This window comes from Dipteris shenzhenensis, chromosome 9 (assembly GCF_047967505.1).
Source record: "Dipteris shenzhenensis isolate YYH24624 ecotype China chromosome 9, Dip_SZ_1.0, whole genome shotgun sequence".
NCBI lineage: Eukaryota > Viridiplantae > Streptophyta > Polypodiopsida > Gleicheniales > Dipteridaceae > Dipteris > Dipteris shenzhenensis.
In genome coordinates this window covers 19,960,327-19,976,047 of record NC_141604.1, presented here as the reverse complement: position 1 = coordinate 19,976,047, position 15,721 = coordinate 19,960,327, and the positions used below count along the sequence as shown (strand labels likewise).

General features: G+C 40.9%; 1 protein-coding gene across 1 annotated transcript; it reads right to left on the bottom strand.

Moving 5' to 3' along the window:
- Window positions 1–637: 637 nt before the first annotated feature.
- LOC147898338 (glycerophosphodiester phosphodiesterase GDPD1, chloroplastic-like) lies at window positions 638–3,013 on the bottom strand. Its single transcript, XM_087379826.1, has 10 exons — window positions 2,884–3,013; window positions 2,623–2,751; window positions 2,347–2,522; window positions 2,205–2,264; window positions 2,042–2,122; window positions 1,756–1,956; window positions 1,575–1,670; window positions 1,389–1,476; window positions 1,167–1,275; window positions 638–1,044 (listed from the first exon to the last, which is right to left on the bottom strand). The coding sequence occupies exons 1-10, from the start codon at window positions 2,885–2,887 to the stop codon at window positions 852–854; spliced, it is 1,137 nt and encodes a 378-aa protein (XP_087235952.1). The 5' UTR covers window positions 2,888–3,013; the 3' UTR covers window positions 638–851.
- Between the last annotated feature and the right edge of the window lie 12,708 nt (window positions 3,014–15,721).

Here is a 15,721-nt window from a genome sequence, read left to right as displayed (position 1 = left end):
ACATTTTCTACCTCTCTTTCTCTCTTACTCTCACGAGATCAATTTGTTGGTAACTGCCCATAGATCCTCGCATGACATAACCTTTCATCGCCATTACCACTTATCGACACGTGGCATATCCCTTCATTGCCACATAAATCCTTAAAATAAGGAATATAAGAAGTCCTCCCCACCCCATGTACGTAGAGGGGACCATGTTGAAAGCAAGGCGTACGGAGAGGGGTGAGACTTTGGATGCTGGGTGACACCACACCACCGTTGAGCCGATGCCCGGTATGGGTACTCAACGCCCGGTATTGGTATGGCAACTCTAGTTGGAGCACTCATCATATGGAGTTTTAGCATGGTGAGCCCAAGACCCTGGGGGTTGAACGCAAGTCCCTTATGCCTGGGTTTGTCTAGGCCCTGGTATCTTCTCCGCTCTCTGAGTGTATTGACTGCCAGAGGGTCCACACTTGAGGTGACGCCGAAAATTTAAGGTGGGGGAAAAGAGTTCTCCATGAGATGTCTCGTGGGCCCAAGAGAGCAAAGCCGGCTCTCAAAACAAAACAAAACATAGTTTCTAATGCACGAGCTATTATGACATGAAAATTCTCTCTTTGTATAATTCTTCCAATAGGGAGGGCAATTACCCAAATACAGATGCCATCTTTCTCCCCTCCCCTCACCTCCTCACAGTTCATATCACTGCAGGAGTTATATTTATGGCATAAAGTTTCCTTGTATACTTCTCTCAATAGGAGCAATTTACCCAAAACAGATGCAATCGTTCTCAACTCATTGCCGTTCTATCGAAAAATCTTACGATTTTTCGCGACCATGAAGAGGTAGAACTGGGTTTTTGATTACAATCAGGCTGGAACCGCTCTCAGTAGCAGAGATGAAGGCGATCGGTTGCTCGCCTCTTCCATTATCTCTTTCTCAGATCTCCTTGCCACCACTCGCTTAATTATGCGAGACTCTGCCACCGTTTCCTGCACATAATCCACAATCACCCCGTCCACCCCGCTCTCTTCTTGCTTGTGGAGAGCCTCCGGCATGTTACTGCAAAACCGCACAATCACATGGTCATTTGAATCGCCCGCACCGCCTTTTCTTTTTCACTGCTTTTACAGGTCGCAAAAAAATCTTCAACTGATTTGATTTTGATCTGCTTTAATGCTTACTTCATTCCGCCGTATGTAAGCACACACAGGCCCGCGTCGTGCATCAGAGACACCGACTCAGGATGTTGTAGTATAGCTTTCACTTCAGAAACTATGCCTTGAAGACCGCCTGCGGCGCGTTAAAAAATTTGCTGCTTACTGGATTGACTTAAAACACGAAAGAGTTTTCAAGGCTTTCTAGCACAGGCACATGGGAAAACTAGTATGGGAAAGGTTGAATACCTTCTCGACAAACTTGGATAGCTGATTCTAAAGAATTTCTTCGATGGTCGACGTAAAGATTTACACCACCGTCAGTTAAGAAAAAGACCTGCAATACTAGAGCCGTGAGTTGTAATAAAATCTACAAGCTAGAGGTGTGAGTTGACTATTCCGTGCAAACAAACGTCAAATTAGACGCCGACCTACCGGATAAGCGCTTTGCCTTTTTCTGAGAATTTGCGCCGCATCAGGGTGGAAACTTGAAAAATAGATTTTACGACCCCTAGCGCATCTGTCAACGACCTGCAAATATGGCAAGAACATTTATCAGCAACTTTCAGATCCAGGTAACACAATTAGCAGCATAGTTGCATTCGCTCTATGTTACCTTCAGAGTTGCATCTATTGTACGCCTTATTTCAATTTCATCGACGATTTCCGTGTCATGGAACTTAAGCTCGATATTGAATCCGATTGAAGGAGTGACTTCCTCGAAAACGTTTTCCAAGGTACATAAGCAATCTTCAATCGAAGCTGTCCATGCAGCGAAACTCCCATCAACGGATTCGCGTAGCAAAACCTTTGTCGCCTGGAATTGTGCGGAGATCATACTATCAGGCTCTACCATTCTTTGAACTGCAAATCCACACAGGCTAAATTTTTCCAACTTTTACCTTCAGCGAATTCCTTTGGTAACCAATCGACAGGAACTCATCCAAGGTCAGCTCCAATATACGCTTTGAGACGATTCCTTCCTGCGCCATAGCAATGTACTCTGAGCCTTGAAACAACACGGACATGCTTCATACACCAATTGACCTTTCCACAGTAACTCACCTGCCCGCCTACAACAATACAGTCGTCGTGAAACACAATGGGGAAACCGTCCTTGGTCACCTGCGTGTGTTGCCAGGACATATAAGCACCGCGTCGAAACTTACAGCCTGAATGTGGAAGAATTTCGAGAACTGAAACAAACCTGCACATCGAATTCGACGAAGTCCGCTCCATATTGTGCGGCGGTGTTGAAGGATATAATTGTATTCTCCATAATAGAAGTCCTAAACTGGGTAGCCACTCCTGGTTTCTGGTTCTTCCCACAGCCACGATGGCCAATCACAACTAATCGTGATTCACCATTGTGCTGCTTGGAATCTGCAATGTGAAGAGATTGATTAGGCTCCGACAAGGAGCCGTCGGCATAGAAATTAGCCAGAGATGCCGGCGAGATAAAGCGGTCAAGGCATGACGTTACCTCCCCAGAAGCTATCCATGGGAGATCCCTTGTAATACGAGTTTGGATAGAGTGTATTCTCGTTGAGATGGTGCAGGGCATGAATATGAGGTTGTCTGAATTGAAAGGAGAGGGGCTGCGAGAGGCAATCTGCAAGGGAAGAGGATAAGGATAAGGATGCAGGATGAGCAATCAATGAATGTTTTCAGAGGGGAAGCACAGGCTATATCGAAATTAATAGCAAGCGGTGACTTCAAACGACAGAGAATAATGGAAACTTACCCATGCGTAGGAAAGAGTCGAAACGAAGAGATAGCTGAGAAAGATGTGAGCGAGCAAAGAGCGAATCGAAAGGGAAATCGAGAAGATGAAACGAGACTTGCAGAAAATTACTAGGAAGAAGAAGATGAAGATGAAGATGAAGAAGAAGACGAAGAAGACCAGAGGATATGAAAATCAGTTTAAATTCGAGTTGCTTTCCGAATATTCAGCATGTGATGCTTTTGGTTGGTTTCCCAAAATTCCACATTCGAATCTTCGCTGAATATGCAACGCATATTCCACGTCGGATGCTCTCAGCCCTTTTTGACCCCGTCGGGTTTATAGTTTCTTGCTCGCATATTCCCTAGAACATCCTTTCTTTACTCCCTTGGAAGGGTGGAAATCTCTATGCACCTTAATTCCAAGGGCCGTCCCTCTCTCACCACATATACAAATCATAATACCAACATCTCACCCGTCACACCTCGTTATTCGATTGGCTGCTCTGGACTTGCGACGGCGCACTTCATTTCAGTCTTGTTCAAATTACGCTTATGCTACCCGTAATGGTTGCATTAATCTTGTGCAATTAACAAAAATTCCATAATTTAGAGAGAAGTTCCTTAAGTGCTTCCACCAATGGAAACCTCAAATTCCACATGGATTTCAAATAAACAATGACCACTTTTTTAGCAAGCAACAATCAATTGAAAAGGACCCATACATATTTTAATTCCAGAGAAGAGAACATAATTAGTACAAAGGGAGGAGGAGGGGTCGTAAAGGCCTAGGGTGGTGGGGTTAAAGGATCACATGTAGGGACAGCATGACGTTTCTCTCCATCAAAGCAATCGAGGCTATGTTCCAACTACACTTTGGGATGGCTGCAATTGCATAGGGCTTTTTGAATCAGGGTTTTGGTCTCTTTACAAATTTCTCACATATTCCCTTAATCTTGCACACTTGTCTGCTGATCAACTTATTCTTACAACATGTTTTTGGCCCTACCAACGGTCTATGGAAAGAGAATGGAAAGTGCTCAATTTTATGGGCTAATTTGTTTTTTGTGGAGGTGATTGTATTACTATTCCTTTCATTAAACTAGGCCCATGTAGTGGCATTGCCACCTTGTTTTAATTGGATATATTTACCCTAGGATTTGACCTTGCCACCCAATTGGAATTTTATTTATTTAATGCTTCAACCCCCTCCCCCCTTTTCCCTCCAAGAGTTATCCCAAATGATGTGAGGCTTGTTTTGATAGTCCAAGAGGGAAATGCAAAATGACTTCGCCACTTGCAGATAATGGCCCATGGGATAACCTCTAATTCTAAATTAAATAAATTTAACACTATATTAGGGAATTTGGGAGTTTTCGAATAGTTTGGGAATCCCCAATATGGTTAAGATTTAGCTACATGGTCAAATCTCAACCCTTACTTTAGAGTGGATCCACCCTAAACACTATATTAAGGAATCCTCCCAAGGGGTTAAGATTTAACCACATGGTCAAATATTAACCCCTTATTTGAAAGTAGGACTTGGGAGATACCCAAATTCTCTAGAATTGTAAATTCAAAAGGAGAACTCTAGGGACATCTTCCCTTTTTCATGTAAATTTTGGATATTCTAGCAAAAGATGCTCATCTTATGCAATGACATTTGACAAAAGACAAAAAAACTTGGAATTTTTATCACATCTGTATTTCATAAAAGATGTAGGAAAAGCTTTCCTTGGAATTGCACAATCACATAAAATAAAATAATTTCGAAAAGTCCTTACAATATATCCCTATGCAAATAAATGTATGTGGCATAGAACGTATCAAAATCCAAAGGAGCCACAAACTGCATTTCCTCACAAATTATAAATGCCAATGAAGCTATGTGATCCAACACCTTCAAATGAACCAAAGCCAAAGCCTTAGGGAGTACAAATTGTAGAGCCTGCCTCCTCCAAGCTATGGACCACTAAAAGATTCTATGAGTCAACTTGGGTAAGTTGAGCTGCCACCTTCTTTCGCACATGATGTGTCTTAGCTTCATACGTCCAATCAATGTCTGTACAATCTTTTGGCATATGATGTCTTGTGTCCCCTTTGGCTTTGCCCTGCTTAACTGCTAGGTAATTTGTAGCCCAAGGTGTGGGGAATAGTGTGTCCTTCAACATATGTGTATATGAATGTGCCACTTGCCCCCTTGTTGAGATTAGATTTGATTCCTTCTTGTATAGCATCATCTATGATGTCAAGGATATTCTCTCCACTAACATCATCCATTATGTGTGTAAGTGTGAGAAGATAAGGACAACCAACCTATAAATTGGCACATTTATTTTCCTATCGCATTGATCAATCGACTTAGTCTCGTGCCTCAGCCTCTAGCCTCCATTGTTGCCGACATCATGTGATTGCCTTCTCTTCCTCACTCTCTCACTATGAAATCGAACATGGTCTCAAAGTAGCCAAGTTGAGCTTTTGCTTCCTACTAGTATGTTACCTATTCCATTGATGCTTCTTCACTTCAATTCTTGGACATCTGTCACCGCCATCATGTAGAAGACCTCTCGATACACCGCCTCTTTTTTATTAAGAAAGATGCTTGTAGTGATTCTTTCTGTTTACTAGCTACCACCTAAGTAAAATTTCATCATTACCCACCTAGTCATGTTCTATTATAGCTAAGGCAACACATTTCTTCTATCCACTAATCACGGTTTTGAAGAAGTGCACCCACCGTGCCTGTGCCTTCTAGTCATGATGCCCCCCTTGAAATCCATGCCTTTTTTTTTCAACAACTTGTTTAGTCTCTATCTCTAGGGCATAGACAACCCATCTCAGCATCACCACATATAACTTGTTAACAATTTTACAACACCCCAATCTCACGGACCAGGCTCAGAGTCTTCTATTACTTCTCCTTCAACACCATCATTCTGTTTTCTTGACATTGCAAAGTTGCCTCACTAGTCTTGAACTACTCTTGAACTACTCAATAGTTTCTTCTTCAAACCAACAACCAAGCATAAGCAAGAGGGAGACCTTAGAGCCCAAGGCCTCTAAAAAGGCTACCCAACTACCACTTATGTTTTATTCCACTTGTCTTCATGGAGTTTTCATGACAGTTTATCTCCCCTCTTTCAAGCTTGAGTTAACTTAAGTTTGTGACATTGTATTTCTCCAAAATTATGGCACTTTCAATCTCCTCTCAATAGATCTGACTATTTTGGAAGACTTTCTAAGCTGTTCTATGCCTTCTAGATCTTCTTGTATATTTTTTATGACTACTCGAGAGTTGAATTGACAATTACAAACTTGATCACCCTTATTGTCATCAACATTTTTTGACTCTATCTTGAGCTTCAACTAGATTTGTCAATCGCTAAGCAATCTACCCCATTCGTCTTTTGTCACTTGCTTTGGGTACTTGTCTTTGCATCTCCTAATTCATTTTTTGTATTTTTCTATTTCTTTTCAATTGGCTGACCAGTTATATTCCCATAAATTAAGAATGGATGGCTCACTCTGTTTTCTTTTTCATATTTTCTATTGATAACCTTCTTTTGAGGAGTAATTACTCGCAATGGCTCTATATATCTCCTCTTTTTCAATAATTTTATCAAAAAAATTCTCTGGAAGTGGTTTTCCTAATCAGCAAACAAAGATACAATTGATTCTCATGACAAAATGAATCTGGGAAGTTGTTTCTGATCAAGAACAAGAATGGAACAACTCAAGATATCAAGAATGGACCAGCTAGACTAGCTCGAACATCAAAAGAATGGAAGCTATTTCTGATCCAGAATATACCAACTCAGATATTTAAAAAAAAACAATCAAGGTTCCATATCCATCATTGGGCTTAGACTTGTAGATTCTCTATTAGGCTTAGTGCACACGAGAAATAGTGCACCACTGGTGAAGCTAGCCCAAATTTCGAAGTAGGGATGGAGTGCCATTGATGCTGGAATTGGCACCTCCATTTTGGAGGTTGCAAATTAGAGAATTTGTGCTCCATTTCACATCCAACCAATAGGGGATTGCTATGTGGCTCTGACCATTGTCTTCAATGCTCTACCTACAATCTAGATCCTCTGCCTAGCCAATAAAAATTGCTCTGCAATAGTGCAAATCCTGGAGGTCGTAGCTACTCCATAGAATACATTTAAGGCTCTCCCTGGTTGCATTGGTTTGTTCACGTGAAAAAAAGGATTTGAAGCTTCAGCAAACTCACACCAAAGGTGAATTTTTGGCCTCATGCACACCGGTCCTTATACCATATCGACTTCAATCCATAGCCCAAGAAATCTACTAAAGACTGCTGGAAGGTATTTTTGGTAACCATATATACCAACTCAAAGGTGTTTCTGAAGTTGAAATTATATGATTCGAGGATGAATGATAGTAATGGATTGAGTGATCACCTGTCGAAATTTGTTTCACTTGTATGTACAATTAACAAGCTTAAAATGGGAACCTAATGATGAAAATAAGGTGGAGTTATAATTAAAACAATGTATGGGATTGCTCATATTGAGAAAATGTAACAAGTCTTGCAAATTGTAGCCATTACAATCGATGATTTGGTGTCTCTTCTCATAGAGAAAGATAGGAGAAATAAGGATGCAAAAGTCATTCTTGAAAATGATCAAGCCTTATGGAAGAAAAACAATAGAATATAGTGTAGATACTATAAGAGGATGGGCCACATAGAGGACAACTATTTTGAGAAGCAAGAAAAAGAATAAGAGAAGCACCACACTAATCTTGTCAAAAGATAAAGCAAAAGAAGAGATTGTTGCTGATATAGCCCAAGTCCACCTCTATGCTAAAGGGGGTTTGTTGGTTAATTCTTAACCAAAGGTGTGGGAAGCTATGTGTCCTTTAGTGTGTGTGGGAAGTTGTATGACCTTTAGTGTGTGTGTCGGTATGAATGTGCCCTTAGGTGGCAACTTGGCCCACTGTCTAGATTAGATTTGATTCCCTCTCAAGGTGTGAAGTCATCTCTGATGTAAGAAATATTATCTCTACTGGCATGATTCATGATGTGTGTGAGTGTTAGAAGATAAGGCCAACACACCTATAAATTGGCATATCCTTGTACCTCATCCTCTTGCCTCCATTGTTGGCTATGCCATGTGATTTCCTCTTGATTGCCTTCTCTTCCTCCCTCTCTCACCTTCTCTTCCTCCCTCTCTCACTATGAAATCTAACATTAACTAAAATGCAAATACCATGATATGTATCTCGTTTAGCTCTCTAGAGTGTTTCAACTCACACAATAGATGGTCATTGAAGCTCACTAAGGAGCACACAACCCGAGGATTGCAAGGATAAAAGTAGGAGTAATACTTGAGCACACCTAGGAGTATCCAAGTTAGCAGATTGCTACATGTTTTGGGATCTCTAGCTAATCTTTCTTTAAGGACTGTTTGGCTCAAATTTTGTGTAGATTGAATACACTCTGAGTTATTTTGGACTATTCTACATCTTTAAAATTTGATGCATGTGATTTCTCGGTCTTAGTCTTTGATACTTCCTTTTCAATGTTACCTATCTAGAAAGAAAATCCGCAAGGATCATCATTGTTGCTAGCACCACAACCATCATACCAACCCCCAAGTATTCTATGCTACCACTCCACATTCCAACATTCCTTTCCCTAGATTTTTTGGACCTCCTTGCTCCAAGGTGCATTTCTCTCTCCCCCTAAGGTGGTACTCAAGGGGTGCACTACTGATAAATCCTATGTATCACTTGTCCTCAATGGGTATTTTAAAGACCTCTCAATTGACCCCCCCCCTCCAAAAAAAAAAAAAAACTACCCCTCTTTATTTATAAGCTAAAGAGTTTCTCAAATTTTGAATTTAATAATCCCTCCTATTGTTGTAACCTTGTTAATTTTTTTGCAAATTTTGAAGTAAATACCCCTTCTTTGGAATGCACATTGTAAATTAAATTTTTTAAGGTGGAAGTGGTGGAACAAGCAAATGGGCACTTGAAAAACCATTCGCAAGTACATCTATAAAACTTCCTTTAATGCATTGTGGCCAGCTAAAACAAGATATGTATTGGGGCTCATGCAAGATCTCAATAATGAAAGTTTGTGCAAAAATACATCCTTCATGGCTCATTGCACCTCCTTCACTAATTCTAAAGGATGTAATGGTGCAACTTCCATGTAAATCATACTCTAGAACACAATTCAAGAACTTCAATCCTATGGTTGGAACCCAAAATGATGATGTAAAAAATAACTTTCCCCGTAAGAATTGATTGCAGAAGTGAGAGAGAGGCCTGTGGATTGAGGATATAGGTAGCTTGGAGCTACTCCCAAAGAGCTAGTCAAGATGGCTAGGCTCTTAGAGAACCTGACATAGAACTTTCAGAGAACTTCTTATTGGAATTGGCTCTATAGACACAAAACACGCTCTCAGCTCTAAAAACTTGAACCTTTCTCTTGCAGCAGGACTTTCTCTCAAAAAGAGTTTATCAAAAGGAAACCTCTGACTTAAAACACCATAACATGAGCTCCATGAAGCAGAATTGGAAGCTTTCTATCTCACATCAAAGATGAGGATGAGCTCTACATGAAGAGCTTGAAGATGGGCTGACGATGTCTCACGGAGAGGGCTTGTGCCTTAATGGAAGCAAGGGCTCGCATGCCTAGATGAAGAAAGGTCTTGACTCTCTCTCGATGGAAATATCTCTCAATGTAATATGCCTCATGAAAGGAGGGCTTGACACTCATGAAACAACTGGGAGCACTTAATGCTCTGATACCATGATAGCGGAAGTGAGAGAGAGAGAGAGAGAGAGAGAGAGAGAGAGAGAGAGAGAGAGGAGTGCACACAATATAGCTACCTGTACCCTAAGTTGTATTGAACATGAACATGAAGATATACATGTGAACACCTTAGGGTTAGGGTTTCCCCCTATGCCCTAGAGGTATGGTGTAATTTACACCATCCTCAATAAGAATGTGATCTTATCCTAATCTTTCTTGATCCCAAGATCGGTGTCAAGTTTAGCTCACCCATTAATTAGTTTGCTCATTCTCCCCATTCAAAAAGCATCCAAAACAAGTTTTCCCTATTTACAATTATTGGTTTTGGCTCGGATTCATCCTATAAAATGTGGGACATTACATCTCCATACCATGATTCTCAACTTTACTGAGAATCGACTAAATATATAATCAATATGGTCATGTATGTGGGACCATAGAAAGGCATACTAACTTCATAGTCTTAAGGATGTCTTTCTCCACGTGGCACATACAAACATATGCTAACACACCTTAATTCTTTTCCTCTCTTGATGTGTTGTCGCATTGGATGTACAAAACTTTGTACATAATGCAAAAATATGAAGAGGGGAGAGGAGAAGATACTTGCACTAAAATGTACATGTGATGTAACGACTGTGCAGAGCACAAAAAATTGAGAGATTTTTATTTTTTGAGCGCCCTCAAATTCTTCCTAGATCAAGAGATACAGCTTGATCAGTGATGGTGGCACTCAGGGTGATAATGTGGCAACTGGGTGCACATGCAATGATTGTGTATGCCTTGCAAGAGGTAACTATGCCTGAATAGGGGACTGCCATGTGGCAATGATGAGGTGGCAAATGATTGATCTAATCCAGGGTCAGGTTGACTTAACCAGAGTCAAGTTGACCTAACCAAGGTTTGACTAGTCAATGTTGACATGACAAATGGCATGGTAGATGACATCAGCATGCTAATGTGGTCAATGCTTATGTGGCATGGTGTGAGGTGGTTGATGATGTGGCATGGGACCCAAGGTGCTGATGTGGCACGGGGTGATCTATCCGCTGACGTGACAATCGACTGCCATGTGGCAGATAAGCAATGATGACATGGAGAGATAAGGGTGATGTGGCAAGATGGATGCCACGTGTCACCATGTTGACCAAACCCTTGGTGATAAGGTTGGGTGACAAGGGCACGAAATCTTTCAAATATTTCATTCATTTTGATAGAATCGCTGGACAGAGTTGCTCGTAGGTTGTAGGGAGTCGTGGGGCTGTGGCAAGCGTTGATGCGAAGTCGATGAAGGAGCCACCCATGCAGTTGTGTGCTTGTTGAGGTCGCTGTGGATAGCACAACTAGAGCTGATGTCATCCATTGTTGGAGAGGCAGCCTTTGTGGCTATGCTGGTGTCGTTGGAGCATGTTGAAAGAGCCGTGGGGTGAGCCTTTGTGGCTGGCATTGGCTGAAGCCTAGGAGTCGAAGGTGAGCCAGGTCCGATGCGCTGCTTGTTGGAGTTGTGTGCAAGGTGGGGGCTGGCGATAATCATTGTAGGTTGGACGTGGGTGACTGGCTGGCTGTTGTGAGCCTGGCTTCTGCTATCACAGTAGAGTTCATTTCTGATACGTCAAAGGTTCTTCTTGGAGGGTGTAGAAGCGTGGCTGTCAGCCAATCATCAAGGTGCAGTTTGCAAGACATTTGCTAGCAGAGGAGATCTGTGGCTCTGGAGTGTGGGTTGGCTGCTGGATGCATCGTTGGAGACTTGGAGGCCCATATGGCAGTCAACGTCCGGTTTTGAGAGGCACAGAAGGTCGTTAGCTTGTGCAAAGTCGCCTGTGGAGCATCGTTGCTGAGAAGCCGCCTTGCGAGCTTATTCAATAGAAGAGGAGATGTTGTGGGAACAGATCTATTGGAGCGGCGTCCGTGTGCTGAAGTCGGCTTTGAAGGTGGTTGTTCGATGGCCTTTGTGAAGCGAGATGTGGGCTGCTTGTTTGTAGATGGCGGGATGGCAGAGCTTGCAGCTTGTAGATGGCCATAGTTGTTGTAGTCCAATGTTGTAGAGCACGAGTACTGCTTGTTGCCCTCAAAGAAACAAACCTCTCTAATTCATTGAGACCTCTCTAATGAATCGTGTCTCTCAAGATCCACTAAGATCCAATGGTCAACTAAATATTTCTCTCAACGGAAATATTTGAAGCAAGAAATCTCTCAGGGAACAATCAATTGAATGGAAAGAGATAAATGGAAATCTCTCACTCTCTCATGGAATGTGTGGATGAAAATTTTCTCTATCACTCAACAAAAGTGAATGGAACACTTAGTCTCTCACAAGGAACTCTAAACCTATTACTATATAGGAAAGCACACTATAACTAGTAAAGTTTGCATGATTTGCTACTTAGAAATAGCAAAATTTGGCTCAACTAGCTAATTCATTTTCCTACGTACCATAAGGCTTCTATATAGAAACTTGTTTGTCTAACTAGCAAAATCCATGGTTTTTCTACATAGTAATTGTTGCGAATCTAGGAAATTCTAAGTTTTCCTATATAACAATCCCCTTCCAAGTTTTTAGATCTAGGAAATTCTTCTTTTTGCTATATAGTGGTCAAGTTTCAATCTTTTGCACCTAAAAAATTATGTTTTTCGCTATATAGTAATTTTTCTTTTGGAAGAGGGTCTAAGAAAATTTCTTTTTGCTATATAGTAGTCCTTTTGCAATCTTTTGCATCTAGGAGATTATTTTTTTTCTATATAGTAATTTTATGACTTTAGCAAATACATCCTTTTGCTATGTAGTTTAAAATTTTTAATCTTGGAAATCGCATGTATATTAGCCAATGTTCCACTCATATCTACTAAATTCATGTTTTTGCTTTATATCAATCTTGTAATATATTGTGAATCACATTATCTATATGGTCTTTGTTCTCAATCTAAAAATTTTGGATTCAATGTAAGAAATTTCAAAAAGCGTTCAAGAGCTCTCTATCTAGGAATTTGGGGTTTATTCTTGGAGGTTTTTAACATGCTATTGGCATCATGGAAATTACCTCAATGCTAATGGAACATCCTATAATATTTTAAAATGGTTGCTTCATTTGTCAAAACTATCATTTTTGTAAAGCAATGTGTTTAATAGGGTGGTTGCAAGCCAAGGGTGTCCACTTTTGGTTCAGTGTTCAAACTTGGGGGGGGGGGGGGAACAGGCCTTTTTGCACACAAATTTGGAAATCTAACCTAGGGATTTAGTCAATACATCACACATGGTTTTTTGCACACAATGGTATGGTCTGATTGAAAATTGGAGATTCACAATGATAATTTTATTGTGGCGCAGTGCAGGTAATTCATAGGGGCCGTCACACTTTGTCACAAACAAACACCATCATATTAATTTCTTAATATCTCACTCATTATGCATCAGATGATAGTGAAACTGAATATGTATTCTCCTCACATAGTGTAAACTTAAATTGATTTATTGGTAATTATTTGAATGCATTATATAATTATTATTAATTATTTATAAAATTTAAAGACCTAAAAAAGGCACATTTTGGTGCACACTGTATTTTTTGAGTATTGTCAAAAAATTGGTCAAATCCAATTTGGTAGAGGGTTAGTACACACATAAGGATATGTGGCGCAAGCATCAAATCCCAAATCCAACGGTTAGATTTTGTGAGCTGTCAGGTTTACTTTTACTTTTACTTGTTAGAGGAGTAGTAAAGAAAATAAGAATTAATCTTGGTAATTTGTGCACATAAGTAAACATGCCAAAAATCACATATTTTGTAGTCCTCCACGTGATGAATAAGAGGACAAAATTTTGGTCAAATTTGAGTGAGGAAAGCATCAATTATGGCCTCCCTAGGTGAAATCCCCATGTTTTGGAAAAAAAGTGGCACCCTAGCCAAATACCAAGGCTAGATCATAGGCTTGGTATTAGGCTTGGAAGGGTAGGTTTGTGGCATCACCAAGCCTAGTGGTGGTAGCCATTAGGGCGTGGGCATCTTGCTCATGTGGATTGAACAAGTCATTAATTTTGCCTCATCACCATGCCATGTGAGCCATCTTGACCATGTTTGACTTGCCACCTCACCCTGTGCCACCTCCCACTCACCCCCACTCATGGTGCCACATCAACCACGTCTGCCACCTCATGAAGCCACATCAGAGACACCCTAGGTGCCACATCATCACTCAAGTGCCACCTCATACCACCACCTCATCATTGCCAACTCATCACCACCACCTCATGCTGCCACATCACCTTGCCACCTCACTTATCACTGCCACCTCATGCTGTCACATGAGGCTAGAGCATGAGACATCATCATCCCCATTGATGCCACATCATTAGCATGCTTAGTGTCACATTAGCCACGAGTTGCCACCATAATTAAAATGAAATAATAGCATTAGGATACGATATATGGTATATTGTTATGGCAAAACAAAAGTGAAATTATACATAAGAATATGTAACCGCATTAGGTGATGCAAACATTATTGAACCAAATCATATTAACATTGGATTCCATAGTATATAATTTGATGTAAATTCAAGGGAACTACAAAAATTAGTCTAAAACAGAATGCCTTCAAATAAGAGGAGCCACTCATTCTATTCAAATCTCTACATCCACTCAATTTAATCAAATTGAATCCAATCAAAGCAAGGACATTGATATGTGACCTTATCCGATGGTTAGCAAAATTGACAGGGGTCTTAAGGCAAGTGGGTTCCATGATCTTACCAAATATGAAGTGCATCCGACATCGTATGTCCGGTCGAGAAGGCCAAATTCCCCAAATTCCATGTGCATGGTATGCACGTGAAGGAGAAATACGAATTGGCCTACAACATTGATATGTGAACTTGTCCGATTGGTACCAAACTTGACAAGGGTCTTAAGGCAAGTGGTGTCCATGATCTTGACAAGTATGAAGTTCATCCAAAATCGTATGTCTGGTCGGGAAGGTCAAATGCCCAAATTTCCATGTGCATGGTACGTACGTGAAGGAAAAATACGGATCGGCCTAAGACATTGGTATGTGAACTCCGTATGTCTAGTCGGGAAGGTCAAATGCCCCAAATTCCATGTGCATGGTACATACCTGAAGGAAAAATATGGATCGGCCTAGGGTATTGATATGTGAACTTGTCTAATTTGTACCAAACTTGACAAGGGTCTTAAGTTAAGTGGTTTCCATGATCTTGACAAGTATGAAGTGCATCCAATGCCGTATGTCCGGTTGAGAAGGTCAAATGCCCAAATTTCCATGTGCATCGTATGTACGTGAAGGAAAAATGTGGATCGGCCAAGGACATTGGTATGTGAACTTGTCGAATGGGTACCAAACATGACTGGGGTCTTAAGGCAAGTGGTTTCCATGATCTTGCCAAGTATGAAGTTCATCCGACATCGTACATGTCTAGTCGGGAATGTCAAATGCCCCAAATTCCATGTGCATAGTATGTATGTGAAGGAAAAATATGGATCGGCCTACAACATTGATATGTGAACTTGCCCGATGGGTGCCAAACTTGACGGGCATCTTAAGGCAAGTGGTTTCCATAATATGGTCAAGTATGAAGTGCATCCGACACCGTATGTTTTGTCGGTAAGGTCAAATGCCCAAATTTCCATGTGCATGGTACGCACGTGAAGGAAAAGTATGCGTTGAGCAAGGACATTCATATGTGACCTTATCCGATTGGTACAAAAATTAACAAGGGACTTTAGGCAAGTAGTTTGCATGATCCTTCCAAGTATGAAGTGCATCTGACACTGTATGTCTGGTGGAGAAGGTCAAATGTCCAAATTCCATTTGCATGGTACGTATGTGAAGGAAAATTACGGATGGGCCAAGGACATTGGTATGTGAACTTTTCCAATGGGTACCAAAATTGACAGGGGTCTTAAGGCAAGTGGTTTCGATGATCTTGCAAAGTATGAAGTTCATCTGATAGTGTATGTCCGATCAGTAAGGTCAAATGCCCAAATTTCTATGTGCATGGTACGTACGTGTAGGAAAAATATGGATCGGCCAAGGATATTGGTATGTGAACTTGTCCGAT

Bases quoted from the DNA above. Each gene is read 5' to 3' on its own strand.
- LOC147898338 (XM_087379826.1), bottom strand. The intron at 2,523-2,622 runs GTAACGTCATGC...TTCACATTGCAG, and splicing joins CATGGATAGCTTCTGGGGAG to ATTCCAAGCAGCACAATGGT. The intron at 1,671-1,755 runs GTAACATAGAGC...CCATATTTGCAG, and splicing joins CAATAGATGCAACTCTGAAG to GTCGTTGACAGATGCGCTAG.